General features: G+C 45.9%; 1 protein-coding gene across 1 annotated transcript; it reads left to right on the forward strand.

Annotated features, from left to right (window-relative positions):
* Positions 1–14,678: 14,678 nt before the first annotated feature.
* LOC146652871 (uncharacterized) lies at positions 14,679–17,529 on the forward strand. The gene is made up of 3 exons (XM_085381232.1): positions 14,679–15,570; positions 15,829–16,170; positions 16,288–17,529. Exons 1-3 carry the CDS (start codon positions 15,208–15,210, stop codon positions 17,527–17,529), a joined length of 1,947 nt encoding a protein of 648 aa, XP_085237358.1. The 5' UTR covers positions 14,679–15,207.
* The last annotated feature ends 1,435 nt before the right edge of the window (positions 17,530–18,964 follow it).

Consider the following 18,964-nt stretch of genomic DNA (forward strand, 5'->3'; position numbering starts at 1 on the left):
TCTGTCAAAGTAAGGAAGCCCAGCAGTGACAAAAATACTATGTGAGGAGGGAGAGAGGCAGCCACAGCGTCTGACAGGAGTTAATTATTGACTGAACGGGTATCGCTTATTGATCGATCAGACTGAGCTGGGTATGTGGACAGCTGCACACTTCTCCTTATCTCACCTCAGTCTACAGAAGCTATGCTCATGTAGGTCTTTACTTACCTGCGCTGAGTTACCTGTACATCTGTCCACATGCTCAGAGTGCACACTAGCTCAACTTGACTTTATGAGCAGGAGTCCACTGATCGTGTGGTGTGTGGGTCACAGTCAGGAGCAAAGACCAAATCTCACATGTTGTAAAGTCTTTGTGCTTTTAAACACAAATAAAAAGTCATCTGATCATTGTTCCATTTCCTGAGCTGAGTATAACATGAGATTAACTAAAAGGTAACAGAGCTTTTATTTTGGTATAGTCCTATGACAAAAAGGAAATAGTTATACAAGTCAATGAATTTGAGTAATCAGAAAAAATAAAAGAAATACAATCTCTCCTTCCTGTCCACACTGGGACCACAGTGACTGTTAACTTTATTCATGTTATTTTATTTACTATAAGTATTTGATCACAGAAACATTCATGCTGGCCGTACACTTACAGCTGTGGTTTAACAGTTCACTTCCAATATTTTAACACAACTACACGATTCACATGTATTACTAAAATATAATAACAGTAGTAATGATAATAGAAACTTTTTTGTTCCAGCTCCACAGATGCGAGCTGTATTTGTTCCTCTGTTACAAAACCCTAAAATAAAAACATTTCAGTCACTCAGAATTTCTGACACTATCATGAAGGTAACCTGAGCCTATGTGAGTGTGTTTGTGTGAGAATGTGTCTGTGTATGTATGAGGAATTACTGCTTAGAACTGAATCAAACCAGCCAGGAGAACCAGATTGATACTGGGATGGTGGACCAAAGGTCAAACCGCAGGAACCAGGAGGGACAGCCCACGCTGCTCTCAGCCAATTACATGGCAACCTGTCAGGGAGGAGGAGGGACTTGGTTTTACTTACATGGAGCCACTCTGCCGCATTTTCCGGCATTATTCTGATGCTGGGCTGCTCAGAGGACATGGTGCTGCGGTGCTTCCTGGGAAATGTAGTATAAAAAGAAAAGTGAAGAAAGGCTCACAGAGCTGAGAGACCTCACCTGCAGATTCTGCTTTCAGGGCCAAAGATCAAATCCAAAACACAACCCATCAAAAAAACCTTAATATACACTGGCATCAGTGTTTCCGTTGAGCTGTCAGAGCCGGACCTTTAAATTTATCTGCACCAAAACACAAAAAGACACAAGAGGACACAACACACCGGATGAATTTATCAGTTTTAAAAGTCGTGAAATTGACAATAAGTTGCAAAGATTACAAATCTCCATGACAACAAACAACAGCCTGAGCTTCACACCATCACATGATGTCAGCAGGCCTGGATTGAGGAAAAATGCCAGGTGGATCACTACGACCAGTCAAAAAAAAAGATGTGCAGCAGCTTGAATGATGGATTCAGGGTCACCTGATTCAGCAGTAACTATATGCTTTAGCAAAAAGGAAAGTGTGAAGCCTAATCTTAAAAGTAGAGATAGTGTCTGTCTCCAGAATCCAAACTGGAAGCTGGTTCCACAGAAGAGGGACCTGAAACTGAAGTTGTTTCTGAAAGTGCTGTAGTAAAGTTAAAAAGGATATAATTGATCCATTGTTATCTTCTGCCCACACGGAGCAGCTGCCTGAGATACTCTCTGCAGAAGTCGATTATCTTGTTAATAATTTTACTTCTTCACTGTGAACGACTCTGGATGCTGTAGCTGCTGTGAAAAATAAATCTACATGCAAACTGAGGTTATTGTACTCGGCCCTGAAAATCTTAAAAATATGGTATCTAAGCAGATTCTTACTCTGGATGGCATTACCTTGGCCTGCAGTAACACTGTGAGGAACCTCGGAGTCTTCTTTGACCAGGATATGTTTTTCAATGCACATATTAAACAAAATGTAGGACTGCTTTCTTCCATTTGTGGATTATCCTCCTGAGAACTGAGGAAAAATGAATCATCCCATTGAACTTTTTTTTGATTTCCTTCGTCTTTGCAGCGAAAAGGTTTCACTCTAACACCTGAGATATCTATGGAAAGCTGGGATCTCCTCTGTTTAGTACATCGGGACTTGGTAAGATTGCTCTGATAAGACAAAAGATATCGACTGAAAACAAAAGTAGAGGATGTTGCAGAGGACAATGAATAGGGTGTTTCTTAGCAGGATTAGAAAAATCCTATCTCAGACTGAAAAACTAGTTCATGCATTTGTTACTTATAGGCTGGACTACTGTAATTCAATATTATGAGGATGTCCTAAAAATTCCCTGAAAAGCCTTCAGCTGATCCTAAATGCTGCATTTTCCTGTCTCAGTTTGAAATCATCTGAAATTGTAGCCCCCCCCCCCCCCCCCCCAAATGAAGGCTGACACTTTACTGATGAAGTTTTGAAGGTTTAATGGCAGTAAACCATTAATCTCACCCAGAGAGCTGCCCAGCCAGGCAAGATAAACTTTACACGTCACAATGAGACTTCGGGATTAAAAAAAATAAATAAATACTGGACGGTCCAAAAGTTGGCCTACCTATTACTGGTTGAGGTTTTAGTAGAGTTGTGGCTGAACCACATAAGGATATATCATTAATTTTAATCTCCCCAATCAATTATAATGTAATGTTGGAGTGTTGTTAAAGAGGGTCAAAAACATTTCAACCCAGTTTGTTTTGCAGATTCTGTATAGCAGCTGTAATATAGGGAGGACACAACTTCCAGACTGTATGAGTAAAATCAGGTTTTTTCTCTTTGTCAGTTTAACAGTTTCTGTTTTGCCTGTCACTGTTCCCTGTCTGTTTTCTTACCTGGTTCTTCCTGACCTTGTACTTTCTCCTCACATTCCCCTCTTTCCTCTCTGCCTCTTTGGACTGACAATCATACACAAATAGAATCAATTAGATGAAAAATTACATTAATATGAAAAAAATACTATAAAGATCACTAACAAAAAGTCCTCTCTCAGTGTACTTTCAACCAAAAGGCAAATAACCAAACCACATGAACATCTAATAAAAGATATAAATATTGAAAGTCAAAGGAGCTTGCAAAGAATAGCGTCTGGACTTCTTTAAGTTGCTTGAAGACGTTTCACCTCTCATCCGAGAAGCTTCAGTTTCAAGTTCTTTCAAGTTCTTCAGTTCTTCAGTTCTAAAGAACTGAAGAACTTGAAATATTGATACTACGACGACCTGGATGACTGAGAACCTTCACAGACATAAATATTGAAACACTGATCCAACATTATTCTTGAGAGACAGATCATTTGATTTTACACTTGACCTGTGACATCATCAAGTACACTGGTGTTCCAATTGTAGAAATCGTGAATCTGTGCTCGTGTTCTCGGCAAGTCCGTACTCCCGTGCGTTCTCGGCAAGTCCGGAGTCGCCGAGAACGCGAGTACGGACTCGCCTACTTGAGAATTGAGAAAGGGCCAGTGATTCGTTTATGCTAAGATTCAGCTTAGGAAGGGAGTGGGTGAGTGAGTGAGTGATTCGCTTATGCTACGATTCAGCACAGGAAAGGAGGGGGTGAGTGAAGGAGTGATTCGCTTACACTACGAATCCGCACAGGAAGGGAGGGGTGAGTAACTCAAATGTGCTGTTAGCATGTTAGCAGAGCGATGCTACTGTGAACCGAGGAGCTATTGTCTTGATGTGAGCTTTCTACTCAGGGTTTTTTCTTCCAGTCCAGAGCAGAAATGTTTTTATTAAGAAACTGGCTGTTGTTTTTTCCCCCCACAATTTTAATTATAAGCTAGATATATTTCTACTAATGAAATTAGTTTGCTAACAGCAACAGGGATGAGTCAGTGAGTCAGTTGGGCTTGTGAATCATGATTCACGAGTCAGTAAAGTGATTCTCGAGTATTGAACGATTCGTTCATGATTCGCACATCACTAGTGCACACTCACAACGATGGCTGAGCGTAAATGGAGTCATATGTGGATGTATTTAACTCCACAAACAGCCAAGACGTGGTTTGCGATACATGTGGCAAGACAGTGAGGTGCTGTGGCAACACCACTAACCTTGTCAAACACCTCAGAGTAAATCATATCACAGAATATGATGAGCTTATATTGAGGCGAACTGAAGAGGAGGAGAGGGACAGGTGCTGCTAGGGCGAGACAGACGTCTCTCACGGAGTCCTTTAGTGCTGCAGGCAGGAAACGTTTTCAAATAGCGCACAACTTTTTTTTATATTTGTATATGATAATTCTGCATTATTAAGCAATAAGAACAAGTAAGTCTGATGTCCTTGAATCATTATGAAGTTATATTATTATATTATTATTACAATTACATAATACAATTATATATGAAATACAATGAAATATTAAGCTTTTGTACAGAGTATCGGTATCGGATCAGTATCGTCGATACCACCCTGAATTTTACTTGGTATCGGATCGGAAAGGAAATCAGTGGTATCGCACATCACTATTTTAAACCCGAAGAGGAAGCTGGTAGTAGAAAACAGCGATGAGTGCCAAAATAAGGTGCAAGGAACTAAATAAAAGCATTTAGGGTTATTTACACTCCCACCAAAATTATGAATAATTGGTTTACATAAGAACCACAATGAATAATTTTCCCCAACAAAATAACTCATGTAGAAGTTACCTTAAGAACTTTCTAACAATACATGTTTTTCAAATCAAATCAAATCAAATCACTTTTATTGTCACATCACATGTGCAGGTAAATTGGTACAGTACATGTGAGTGAAATTCTTGTGTGCGAGCTTCACAAGCAAAAGAGTTGTGCAAAATACAATAATGTAAACAAGCAAAATACAAGAATGGCTACATCTGAAACGAATAAATATATGTACAATATATAATAGTATATGCATTCCTGGATGTGTATACTAAATATTTTTCTACATGTGTGTGTGTGTGTGTGTGTGTGTGTGTGTGTACACATATTTTACAAATTAAATAGAGTAAACAATAAATAAAATATATAAAAATATACAGAGTTGAGACATGTGCAAAACAGTGGCATTACTGTACAGTATGGAGTGCATAATGTTGAAGTTCCAGTAGTGGAGGTGAGGTGTCTATGACGTGTTCAGCAGTCTGATGGCCTGGTGGAAGAAGCTGTCTCTCAGTCTGCTGGTACGGGACCGGATGCTGCAGAACCTCCTTCTGATGGAAGTAGTCTGAACAGTTTATGGCTGGGGTGACTGGAGTCCTTGATGATCCTCCCCGCTTTCCTCAGGCACCGCTTCCTGTAGATGTCTTGGAGGGAGGGAAGCTCACCTCCAATTATCCGTTCAGAGCACCGCACTACTCGCTGGAGAGCTTTGCAGTTGTAGGCGGTGCTGTTGCCATACCAGGTGGTGATGCATCCAGTGAGGATGCTCTCAATGGCACAGTGATAGAAGGTCCTGAGGATGCGGGGGTTCATGCCGAATCTTTTCAGTCTCCTGAGAAAGAAGAGGCGCTGCTGCGCCTTCTTCACTGTTTTGTTTGTGTGTACTGACCACGTAAGATCCTCAGCCAGATGTACACCAAGGAACCGGAAGCTGCTCACTCTCTCCACAGCAGCGCCGTTGATGGTGATGGGGGTGTGTACTTCTCTGCACCTCCGGAAGTCCACTATCAACTCCTTTGTCTTTGCGACGTTGAGGGTGAGATGGTTGTCTTGACACCAGTGGGTCAGGGCGCTGACCTCCTCCCTGTAGGCCGTCTCATCACCGTTGGTGATAAGACCCACCACTGTAGTGTCGTCCGCAAACTTCACAATGATGTTGGAGTTGTTAGTGGCTGTGCAGTCGTAGGTGTAGAGTGAGTATAGGAGAGGGCTCAGTACACACCCCTGTGGAGCACCAGTGTTCAGTGTGATGGGGGATGAGGTGATGCTGCCCAGTCTGACCACTTGGCGTCTGTCAGACAGGAAGCTAAGGATCCAGCTGCAGAGGGAGCTGCTCAGTCCTAGATCCTGCAGTTTCCTGTCCAGCTTCGAGGGAACGATGGTATTGAATGCTGAGCTGTAATCTACAAACAGCATTCACACATACGTGTCTCTCTTCTCCAGGTGTGACAGGGCAGTATGTAGTGTCAGGGCTATGGCATCATCAGTGGACCTGTTGTGGCGATATGCGAACTGTAGAGGGTCCAGTGAGTCGGGTAGTGCAGAGCGGATGAAGTCCCTGACCAGCTTCTCGAAGCATTTGCTCACGATGGGGGTCAGGGCTACAGGTCGCCAGTCGTTCAATGAGGAGATGGTGGAGGATTTGGGTACAGGGACGATGGTGGCCATTTTGAAGCAGGCTGGGACTACACACAGAGAGAGGGAAAGGTTGAAGATGTGTGTGAACACTCCAGCCAGCTGAGCTGCGCATGACTTGAGGACGCGGCCGCGAATCCCGTCCGGACCAGTAGCTTTGCGTGCGTTCACCTTCTTGAAGCAGTTCCGCACATCCTCCTCAGACACAGTGTGCGCACTGACGTCATCCGCGGTGCGCACACTGTCCGGTCTCATGGTGTTCGCTGTGTCGAATCTAGCGTAGAATACGTTTAGATCCTCACACAGAGAGGCCGTGGTCTGCGGTGTGCTGGGTTTCCCTCTAAAGTCTGCGATCGTGTTTAGTCCGTGCCACATACTCCGAGGGTTGTCAAACTGTTGCTCCACCCTGTCCCTGTACTCACGTTTGGCTGCTTTGATCGTCTTCCGGAGTTGGTAATGTGCGTGTTTGTAGTCCGATGTGTTCGCGGAGGCAAAGGCGGTGCTCCGTGCCGCCAGTGCCGCGCGAACATCTCCGTTAATCCAGGGTTTTTGGTTTGGGAAGGATTTAACTGTTCTGGATGGGACGACATCTTCCACGCATTTCCTGATAAATCCGCAGACTGAGTCTGTGTATTCATCAATGTCCCTAGCAGCCACGTGAAACATTTCCCAGTCCACGTGATCAAAACAGTCCCGCAGCGCAGACTCCGATTGGTCCGTCCAACAGTGCACCGCCCTCCGGGTTGGAGCTTCCTGTTTCAGCTTCTGCCTGTAGGCGGGCAGCAGCAGGATGGAGCGGTGATCTGATTGGCCGAATGGGGCGCGGGGGAGGGCTTTGTACGCAAAGAGGTGTAGCAGTGGTCAAGTAGCCGGTCTCCACGAGTGTTAAAGTGGATGTGTTGGTGGAGTTTCGGTGAGACTTTCTTCAGGTTTCCCTTATTAAAGTCTCCGGCTGTGATAAACGTCGCCTCTGGGTGTGCGGTTTCCTCACTGCTGATCGCGCTGTACAGTTCCCTGAGTGCTCGGTCAGTGTCGGCTTGTGGGGGAATGTAAACAGCCGTAATAATCACTGCTGTAAATTCCCTCGGTAGCCAGAATGGCCGGCACTTAATCATCAGGTATTCCAGGTCCGGTGAGCAGAAGGATTTGACCGGGTGCACGTTCGCATAATCACACCAGCTGTTGTTGATCATGAAACATACACCACCGCCTCTGCTTTTCCCAGTAAGATCCTGTGACCTGTCCGCGCGATGCACGGAGAACCCCGGTAGTTGTATTGTACTGGATGCTCCACAACTGATAGTTTACTAGAGTGTTGACCTTTGTTATTGAGTCCAAGTGAGATCTTTACCCTTCGCACAAGTCCATCTTTTCCACTGACAGTCTCTACAACTCTTGCAAGTCTCCACTCACCTCTGGGCGCTAGTTCATCCATGTCTAACACAACATCACCTACTTTTAGACTCCTTTTTGTTGATTGCCACTCTTGCCTTGAAATGATGTTGTAAATATATTCCCTTCTCCAGCGGCTCCAGAACTGCTCTGCAAGGAACTGCACACAGCGCCACCTCTTCCTGCTGTACAGGTCCTCCTCTGAAAAAGCACCAGGGGGGGCAAAGGTGCGTTGGATTTCATGTGCAGTAGATGATTGGGCGTAAGCGGTTCTAGGCTGTCGGGGCTGTTCAAGTTATCTATAGTCAGGGGTCTGCTATTGACTATAGCCATGACTTCGTAGAAGAATGAGGCATCATTAAGTCTGTCATTAGCCAGTGACAGAGTGGTATTCAGCACACTTCAGTAAGACTCACAGTGTCTGTGACTTTAGTTAACATTGTCTGTACTTTGCTGACTTCTGGATCTCCTGTGGTCAGATCCAGCTCGACAGGCTGTGCTGTGGGCAGTTCTTTTTTCCACAAAAAGGCGGGGCCAGTGAACCAGATAGATTTCTTTAACTCATTCACAGTTACACCTCTTGAAGCACTGTCAGATGGATTCAATTCTGATGGCACGTAAAACCATTGCTGAGGGCTTGTACTTTCCCTGCTCCTCTGGACCCTGTTAGCTACAACCCACATAGCAGACAGGTCTGGCCCGGATCTGGTGTCAAGCCGTTACTGCTGGCTGACTTCTGGCATGGTAAGTGGTATGTCATCCAGATATGGGCCAGGCCTGGCGTAGATGGCACTGTTTATGTGATGGCATGCCACATCTGGCCCTATTGTCGTTTGGTTTATGTGGCCCAGGCTCATAGAAAACAGGTCTGGAACAGATCCGGCATCAAGCTGGCACTTCTGACAGACTGGTGTCATGGCAGTGTGTATGTCAACCAAATGTGGGCCAGATCTGACAATGATGGCACTATTAATGTTCCTATTTTCCTATTTTAATTAGAAGACCCAAATGCCGTGTTGCAATGTTTCAAATGCAGGTTTGACAGGTTTGTGAGTGTACACTTTATCCAAAACCTATTGAGGGTTTACTCATATTTACCACCAGTTGGCTGTAGCTCAGGAGGTAGAGCAGATCACCTACTTATCTGAAGGTTAGTGGTTTGATCCCTGGCTCATCCAGTCTGCATGTCAAGAGTATGAATGCAGTTAGGAAACACTCAGTTTAGAGAAAGTGTGTCATTGGGTGAATGTGGCATGTTGTATAGAGCACTTTGAGTAATCTGGGAGAGTAAAAAAGCGCTATATAAGAATCAGTCCATTCACTGTCTGAAGAGAGTTTTGTCATGTTACTTTTGCACTATTATGTTCTGGCACATGTTGTTATTACATGGCTTGATTAAGGTACACATTAGGCTGACATCTGGGGCCAGAGCTGAAACTGTTCTGGGCCAGCAGTATGTCTGCAACAGCCCCGTGGCTGCACACAACTTACACCAAAGGGCCGTCATTCTTTGCGGTATTTGGGCCATGTGTAAGCACATTGTGTGGACCAGATCCGGGCCATACCAATTTTGCTATGTGGGTAAGGTGCGGGAACGACGTGCATCATTGTTTATGTAGCCCAGCACCACCTTTGAATCAGTCCAGAAATACTCCTTTGCAACATAACACAGCTCTTCCCATAACATGTTGCTGACTGAGACTGAAACTACAGCTGCTGTTAGTTCAAGTCTGGGGATTCTGGTGAGTTTAATTGGAGAAACACGAGCTTTTGCTATTAACAGAGAGCAGTCACTTGAGCTCGCATCTGAAAAGTTGTGCAACTCTGTTTCTTTAGTTTCACCAAAGTTAGCAGGCAGGTAACAGCGAGGTATGTTTAGCTTGTCTAGATTTACAAAGTCACTTTGCCAACTCACCTTGGCTAGAGTGCATTAGGGTAGGGGGTTGTCCCACCCGGCATCATGCTGACATATTCAGCACATATGGCGCTAAAAATCCAGGTGGGTTGTAGATCGGTGGATAGAATGCCTCTGCGTAGTGTTGGCGATATGATGATATATATCGTGTAGACGATAGAAAAGTGTCTATCGTGCCATTTGTCTTCTATCGTTTCTAACCTTATTTTATAAATTATTACATAAAATATACCATTAACCTTTTAAAACCGGTCAGAGCGGGCCTAACTATTTTGCCTAACTATTTTTAAATCCCTGTAGAACTGGAACCACGTATGCTAGCGCAATTTTTTTTTTTGCATATGAAACCGGAGGAGTTGTACTTACATCTTATGCCATCAGCTTGCCCTAGGTCACGGTTTCCTTTCACATATGGCTTTGCGAAAACTGCATAAAAAGCACTTGCAGCAACAAAACCATAATATTCCAGAAACATGCTTTTCCAATCCAATCAGTTATTCATAACACTTCCTAGGTTGGAATATATGTCAGCGCGAACTATCGCATGTCCGCCATTACCTGTCCAAAACCGAAAGTGATGTCATTTTCACGGAAAATGTAGTTTTTTTTACGTTCAGGGCCTTATAAGCCTGTACTGGTGTTTTTAAAAGTCATGTTTGACTTTTCTGTATCATTGTCGGGATGCTTAGAACTCAAATTACACTGTTGAAAATAGTTTATTTCGATGTACATGCTGGGTTTTTTTTTTTGCAAATTTGCATTATAATATTTATTTTCATTTTTCCTGCAGTATATAAATATTAGTGTATCTCAAAAATAAACTATGAAGACACTCAAAATAAATTTCTCGTGGTTGGAAACTATTTTGTGCAACTTTTTTGTATTTACAGTTTTGAGGGATAAGCCTCTTAAATTTCTCTAACTAGAAATATATGTAAAAAAAAAAACAACCCAAAAAGGATTTTCAATTTTTTTGTAGTTTATTGCACTTTTTTGCAATTTATGTAGTTACTATAGACTTAATGCATGCATATTATTAAAATTTTGGCTATAATGGTTGTATTGATGTATAGCAACTTGAAATGCGCCCACAAATGGCACTACAGCATGTAAAAATATAAAGATAAGCTCTGGCGGACTTGGTTCTATGGAAGGTCTTAAAGGGTTAAATAGCCTGTGGCAAATATCTTAGTGTTGTCTTCTCACTATACATACTCTTAACTTTATGCAAGGGAAAATAAAGTATAAAAAAATGATATTTTTCACAAAGAAACTCCGTCTTGTGGTTTTGCGACATGGTACTGCGACATGCTTTACGGTAACTCAAAACGATGGACGTGCGACAGGTTGCAGTTTCATGCCCGGACATGCAACAGGCAGAGACAGCTACACAGGCAGCCCAAGAAGAAGCACTTTTACCGAAAAGAGGGGGTACATCTGTGATTTGGTTACATTTTGGGTTAAACAGCACCAACACGGAGCAGAAGACGCCCATTTGCAAGCTACGCTATAAAACTAAAACCTGCACCTGATGGCAACACAACAAATCTCTTCTATCACCTACAGAAGGTCCCTGAAAAAGAATACTCAAGAATCCAGAAAATCCAAGTTAAACCAAGTTGTGGAACGACGGGAGCAAGTTGGGAAAAGAAAAACTATAGCCAGCTGAAGATACACCAGTCTTTCACACAAGGCCCTTATGAGAAAAAGTCCCAGCGCCATAAACAAATCACCGGAGCCGTCTCGCATTACAAGGCATGGCCCCTGTTTATATAGTTGAGAAGGGCAGTTTTTGTAAACTCGTCAAAGTCCTTGATCTGAGGTACGTTATGCCCGGTCGTATGACCAAAGTAGAGAAGGAGGTTTGCAATGTCGTGCATTATGCCTTGACGACTGACCTATGGACGAGCAGAGATACGCAGCCCTACATGAGCGTAACCATCCATTTCATTAACAAAGACTCTGCGCTCGCTGTTTACAGGCTGCGTACTTTCCAGATTACCACAGGTCAGGTGGTATATCATGATATACATCGTTATATAAAATAATTCATATCGTGACTACCTCTGTGTGTGGCTGGCTGGACTTTCAGTGTGTTGTCAAATTTGAAACAGTCCTTTTCAATGTTCCACTGGATGCCTAGTGCTCTTTCTTGTGGCATGTCTTTGAATGTTAAGTCTCTTATGTTAATGTTTACAGCACACTCTAATGGAGGGATACTTTGCAAAACTGTGTGATTTTTATAAACAAACTTGTTAGACAGAGGTTACCTTTGCTGCAGATTTCTCTGGCCTCTTGTGCCAACTGTATTGCTTCTTCCACTGTGTTTGTTCTCGTAACTCCATCATCAACATAAAGGTCTTTCTCAATGAACCTTGAACCTGCTGGGTGCGAGTGGCAGTGCTCTTTGGCTAAGTACTTCAGTCCGTATTTTGCACAGCCTGGAGATGATGCCGCACGGAAAAGGTGTACCTTCACTCTGTATGTTTGAGGTTGTGCGCTTGTATCACCGTTTTTCCACCAGAGGAAACATAGATAGTCCCGGTCCCTCTCACTGATGTGAAACTGGTGGAAAATCTTTTCTATATCGCACATTAAGGCAATAGGATGTTGCCAAAATCTCAAGAGAATGCCAGTCAGATTGTTTATTAAGTCTGCTGGCTCAGCCCAGATCTCGACTTAAGACTAGAGGTGATCGATCGTTTGCTCTTGTTGCACCTGTGCTTTGGAACAATCTCCCGATTGGCATCCGGGCATCTGATTCTATTCATTCTTTTAAATCACAGCTTAAAACATATCTTTTTAAACTTGCCTTCTCCACCTTTTAATTGCTGTTTTGTTTGTTTGTTTGTTTGGTTGCTGTGACCTATTGACCTCTTGTATTAATTCCCTCCTATCTTTCTATTGGTGTTTTTTATTATGGTGGTACAGCTTTTATCTTGCTATTACCCATGTGCTGTAGTCATTCTTATTGGTAGCTTTTATCTATGAACATAACTCCTTATTTTTTTTTTATCCGTTATCAATGTTTGAACCTTTTATTGTTTTATGTAAAGCACTTTGGTATGCCCAAGGCTTTTAAATGTGCTCTATAAATAAAGATTGTTGTTTGTTGTTGTCTGGCCCTTGGAGGAGATGATCATTGAGACTTGTTCCATTGTGTTTGGCTGAACAGTCGAATATGACGCGCAGTTTTGTGGGTTTTGTGGGGTGGTAAATCCCATGATGGGGGATGTACCATTGTTCACCTTGTGTTCCTTCGTTGTGTACTTCTTCCACGTCTCCTCTTTCAATTATGTCATTCATGTTGTTGGGTCTAAACTCAGACCCCGCTGTATCCAGGACTTATTCCCATGAAAGAAAAACAAGGCAACAGTGTTCGATCGATTTCTTGCGCAAGGGAGGCCTCTCATCTGTGTCCAGCACGACAAATGACCACGATGGTGGCCTCCTCTCGCTGCCTTTTATTGACAAACTTCAAACAATAGTTTACAAAACACCTCCCCCTGCAACCCCCTTTGGTTACATAGACAAGGACTGTATGTAAATGTGTGTGTGTGTGTGTGTGTGTGTGTGTGTGTGTGTGTGTGTGTGTGTGTGTGTGTGTGTGTGTGTGTGTGTGTGTGTGTTTGTTTGTTCCTGCTGATCAAAGGGTCATAAAACCTAAAAGCAGGAACAACATCCTTGGTCATAAAGAGGGTAGTCTCCCCCACACCCAATGTATGGTTTACCATAGATAACACAGTCAAACCATACAAAGGGTGGGAAGTTCTACCAAACATCAAACAGACCTTCAAAAGGATGTTCCTGTGATAAAACACTTCAACCTTGCACCCAGAACCTCGAGAATCTGGGGATGGGAGGAAAGAAAGAATTCCTTTCACAGAGTTAAAACAATGGACAAATGGTAAATATAAAAATGACAAATGTTTAACTATTTACTCTAACATTTTCCCTCCTGTTTTGTTATTTTTATGTTTCAAATTATTCCTATGTAGTATATCCTCAGCCATGCACCTCTTGCTTAACATTTTCAGTGCAGGCATCATTCATACACAGGCTTCTGTCATTTCAGTAATTTCATATTGTTGTAAGAGTACATAATTAACAAATGTATCAGAAATCATTTTAGTTAGCAATGATCTTATACACGGTAAAATGCATCCTATACATAAGCAAATCAGTATCAATAGTCCAAAAACAGGTGTTAGTACTTTTAAAAGGAGATGCCACCAAGGACCAGACAGTAACCACGCCATCCAGCCTTGTGGTGCATCTACTCCTGGCGTGCTATTCATCATGTATTTCTGCAATGTGGTTAAATTCTGCAGTGCTTCATAAATGTCTCCTACACTTGTATATCCATCTGGTATGAACGTACAGCATGTTTCTCTTATCAATTTGCATACTCCTCCTTGCGATGCAGTTATCAAGTCCAAAGTCAGTCTGTTTTGCAAAACCATTGTCCTTATGGCCTTTTGCTCCTCTGCTAAGGCTGTTCCAAGGGTCTGGGTCCAATTTATGTGTCTCAGTAGTGCATATCTGTTAATTTCTACATGAGTTCCAACTTTCCCGACCCCGATCCACGGGAACAATCCTTGTAAGATCTTGGCTCCAGGTCCCCAGATTCGAAACTCCCAGGGGACCTCACTTAAATCTGTGAGCTTTGTGCTTGCACTCTGTACGTCTCTTTTTGTCTTTGATCCTGGATGATGTTCTATCCTCTCCATGAAGAAAACATGATCAGACAATTTCACGAGTGCACATAGACCTCCCCATTTTGCTGGTAAGGATGGGTAAGCCTTATGTCCACATAAGAAATACCAATCTGCTAACACCCTCGTACCTTTAGGTGTCGGTGCGATTGTTGAGCATTTGGTCACATCCTGTCTTCCTTCAGTAAGTGTCATTTGGTACGAAAAGTCAAATGCACAGTCTGCTGCTCGTTGAATTTCATCATTTGCACACCTGGCATTCATCAAACACGTCAGACTGTCATGGTCCTGGGTCGTTGACCCAGCGTTTTGTGTTTTGTGACTATTTCCCTCTGTTCTAGTTATTCTGTGTCCTCCCCCCTTGTGTCCGGTTCGGGTTCTAGATTTCCTGTTTTACTTTGTAGGTCTGTGTCTCGTTATGCCCATTAAGTTCCAGCTGTGTCCCCTCCTGTGTGCCATTTCCTCATTACCTGGTGTGTGTATTTATAGTTGGTGTCTGCCTGTGCTCCTCGTCGGCTCGTCTGCGTTCATCCATGTATCACTGCGTTCCTCCGTGTAGCTCTGCATTCTATGGTGTTTCGTTCCTGTCTCTGCGTCTCTCTGCCCCGCACCCCTTTTGTATGGTCTCAGGTTTGTCTTTAGTTTCTCCCAGTTTAGGTTTGTAATTGCTCATGTTGAGTTGCCTGTTTTTGCCACCACCACCACCTTGTAAATAAACATCACTCTGTCATCAGTTCGCTGCATCTTGGGTCCTCCTTTTCCTCCACACCACACGGCTCCCTCCGCCAGCCGTGACAGTACGAGCCGACCAACATGGACCCAGCAGCATTCGCACCTACCCAGGAGTTTCGGGAGGAGGTAACCGACACGGTCGCAAGGTTGGTAAACCTGTGGCTCGAGCAGGAGGAAGAAGAGTTCCACCGCGCTGTAGAAGCCAGGCTACAGCAGCTACTCTCTGCACACTCCTGGCTGCTAGACTCGCTTCACCCGCTGGCACGGGACTTCCTCCTTCATGAGCTGCACCTTCGCCCTCCAGCCGCTACCGCTTCCCAACCCAGCCCGGCGGTGAAGATTTTGCCCGGCCCGCCGGAGGTTTCGCCCGGGAGGAAGCGACGATCGCGCCGTCGGCGCGTCGCCCCACAGCCGGAGAGTAGGACTTCGGAACTGCCAGCTGTGGTGAGTGGAAAAGACACTCCGTCTGTTTCGCCAGCTCGAATGACTGTTTATTCCGGGGCTGTGTTTGTTGAGCCAGCTGCCCAGCAGGTAGTTCAGTTAGCCGCCCAGCAGCCACTAGCTCTGTTAGCCACTCAATCGCCACCTCCATTACAGTCACAGCCAGACCTATTAGACACTTGGTTACAATCCATAGCTCAGTCAATAGCTCTGTTGGCAAGAGACTCATCAGCTTTATTATCAGCTCAGCCACCTATTCAGCCACCATCTTCACCAGCTCCGCCTGTATTACAAGTCGAGTCCATCCAACCGGAAAAGCACTGTATTTCACCTGTTCATGTCAAGCAGAGAGACACACCACATAACGCAGTTGTCAGTCCGCAACAGCTGGCCAGCCCAGAGACTGTGACGCACTCCAGGACCTCCCCAGAGGCTGGGTCCCAGCCCCCGGCCGACTCTGGATCCCTGGAGATTAAGAAGCCAGCTGAGGACTGTATCCGGCTGTCGCTGCCCGAGCTGGGTCAATGCTCTGTGCAGCTGCAGTCTGCCTTGTGTTTGCCAGAGGCCCGTGTGCCTGCTGGTTCTGACCCATACCTGCCAGAGGCCCGTGTGCCTGCTGGTTCTGACCCGTGCCTGCCAGAGGCCCGTGTGCCTACTGGTTCTGACCCGTGCCTGCCAGAGGCCCGTGCGCCTGCTGGTTCTGAACTGTGCCTGCCAGAGGCCCGTGCGCCTACTGGTTCTGACCTGTGTGTTCCAGGGGCCCCGGTGCCCACTGGTCCAGAGACTGTTTTCGCTGGGGGGCCCGAGGAGCCCGTCCAGCCTCCTGCTTCGCCTGCTGGGGGGCCCGAGGAGCCCGTCCAGCCTCCTGTCTCGCCAGCTGGAGGGCCCGAGGAGCCCGTCCAGCCTCAAGACTCATCAGCTGGAGGTTCAGGAGAACCTAGCCAGCCTCCTGTCTCGTCAGCTGGGGGGCCCGAGGAGCCCGTCCAGCCCCAAGACCCATCATCGCCACCAGCTGCAGCCTCTGTGTCTCCATCCTCGCCAGCTGCGGCCTCTGTGTCTTCACCCACGCCGTCGCCTGGTCCAGCCTCTGCTTCACCCACGCCTGGCCCGGCTTCAGCCTCTGCTTCACCCACGCCTGGCCCGGCTTCAGCCTCTGCTTCACCCATGCCTGGCCCGGCTTCAGCTTCTGCTTCACCCACGCCTGGCCCAGCCTCTGCTTCTGCTTCAGTCTCGTCTGGTCCAGCTTCTGCTTCTGCTTCATCCTCGCCTGGTCCGGCTCCAGCCTTCGTGTCTTCAGCATCGCCTGGCCCGGCTCCAGCATCCTCGTCAGCATCGTCTGGTCCAGCCTCTGCTTCGGTCTCGTCTGGTGCTGCGACGGCCACGCCACCTTCGGGTCCCAAACTGCCGCCTCGACATCGGCGGTCATCTGCCAGGCCGCTGGTGGAGCGTCATCGTCACTATGGACGACCTCCTAGACGCCGCCGTTGCTGTCCGCACGGTCGGCCGCCTGAACTGTTTCCTCGTCACCGCCGTTGCTGTCCGCACGGTCGGCCGCCTGAACGGTTTCCTCGTCGCCGCCACTGCCGTGTGCACGGTCGGCCCCCTGAACTGCCTCCGCTCCGCCACCGCTGCCTTCCACTCGGTCGGCTTTCGGAGCTGTGTCGCCGACGTGGCCGGCCTCAGAAGATAAACTGTCCTGGACTTCTGAGCTGTGAGCCTCTGGGCCGGCCTCCTGAACTGTGTTTTGTCCTGGTACTCCAGCATGTGTGTTTTTGTTTTGGACAATTCCCTCGGTCCGCTGGAGCTTGTTTTGTTCGGTGTTGGTCCCTCCGTCCTGGGCCCCCGCCGCCCGCCCTGGGTTGGTCGTCTGTTTTTGTTTTGGGCTGTCTGGAGCCAGCCCTTGGAGGGGGGGGGGTACTGTCATGGTCCTGGGTCGTTGACCCAGCGTTTTGTGTTTTGTGACTATTTCCCTCTGTTCTAGTTATTCTGTGTCCTCCCCCCTTGTGTCCGGTTCGGGTTCTAGATTTCCTGTTTTACTTTGTAGATCTGTGTCTCATTATGCCCATTAAGTTCCAGCTGTGTCCCCTCCTGTGTGCCATTTCCTCATTACCTGGTGTGTGTATTTATAGTTGGTGTCTGCCTGTGCTCCTCGTCGGCTCGTCTGCGTTCATCCATGTATCACTGCGTTCCTCCGTGTAGCTCTGCATTCTATGGTGTTTCGTTCCTGTCTCTGCGTCTCTCTGCCCCGCACCCCTTTTGTATGGTCTCAGGTTTGTCTTTAGTTTCTCCCAGTTTAGGTTTGTAATTGCTCATGTTGAGTTGCCTGTTTTTGCCACCACCACCACCTTGTAAATAAACATCACTCTGTCATCAGTTCGCTGCATCTTGGGTCCTCCTTTTCCTCCACACCACACGGCTCCCTCCGCCAGCCGTGACACAGACAGCTAATTCTGTTCAAACGAGGGCAAAAAGAATAGGTGACGTTGCATAGATGCCATGGCAAATCCCCAACTTGGGCTGACCCATTGCCCTTGAAACACATAGGTAACTGGCCTGCTTCCAGTTTATTTAACAGTATGATGTCCGGAAGTGGATCAGGAACTTGGGGCCAAGTCAGCAGATCTGTCTTACCAGAGCAGTTCACCTTCCCAGCTACAGGTGAATCAATCTTCCCATTCAGGTTCAGGGGAATTGAAAAGTTGGCAGTGTTCCAAGCACGTTTTACTCCTGGATGTGTTGCTAAAGCAAGCAAACAAACTGTCTCGCTCTCAGTGATGCTATATGGCCACAGTCCAGAAGAATGTGTAGACACTGGCATGTGTGCACAAACATAACAATTGGTCTTGTTGTTTATGTGAACGGTTGTGTTCATAAACTGCCACCAGTAGTTGGTTGAAAACCCATGCGGGTACTGGGTGTGATTTGCTCTGTCCCAATGCGCTCCTGTCATCCCACTCAGGGTCCACAGGCACAAGAAGGCGAACAGCACATTCCCAGCCATGCTAAGTTGGGTTCAGGATCCATTGGTTTCTTCACCAGGATTGAGACGAGAGGTCCTAGAGATATACTCCCCCCTTTGTACCCTGGCCTTTTCACCATCACCCAGAGTCGGCCAGGAAGTGTGTTACCTTCTTGCAGTGCGCTTGATGTATCCAAATGTTCCTTTCAGCGATCTTCACTGCTGTGGGCGTCGTCAGCAGCACCTGATAAGGACCTTCCCACCGTGGACTGGACCAGCACTTCCTCTTTATGGCCTTTATCAGCACCCAATCTCCAGGCTTCAGGCTCTGTTCCTGCGGAGAAACAGAATCATCTGGCAGATCATTTGCTCTCATGACTTCTTTACTTTTAAACATTTTAAGCATCCAATCTGCTAATGTGTTCTCCTCTTCTGCTT

The sequence above is a fragment of the Rhamphochromis longiceps genome, linkage group LG15 (assembly GCF_057381845.1).
Source record: "Rhamphochromis longiceps isolate RC_006_pf linkage group LG15, R_longiceps_female_GT1.1, whole genome shotgun sequence".
Lineage (NCBI taxonomy): Eukaryota > Metazoa > Chordata > Actinopteri > Cichliformes > Cichlidae > Rhamphochromis > Rhamphochromis longiceps.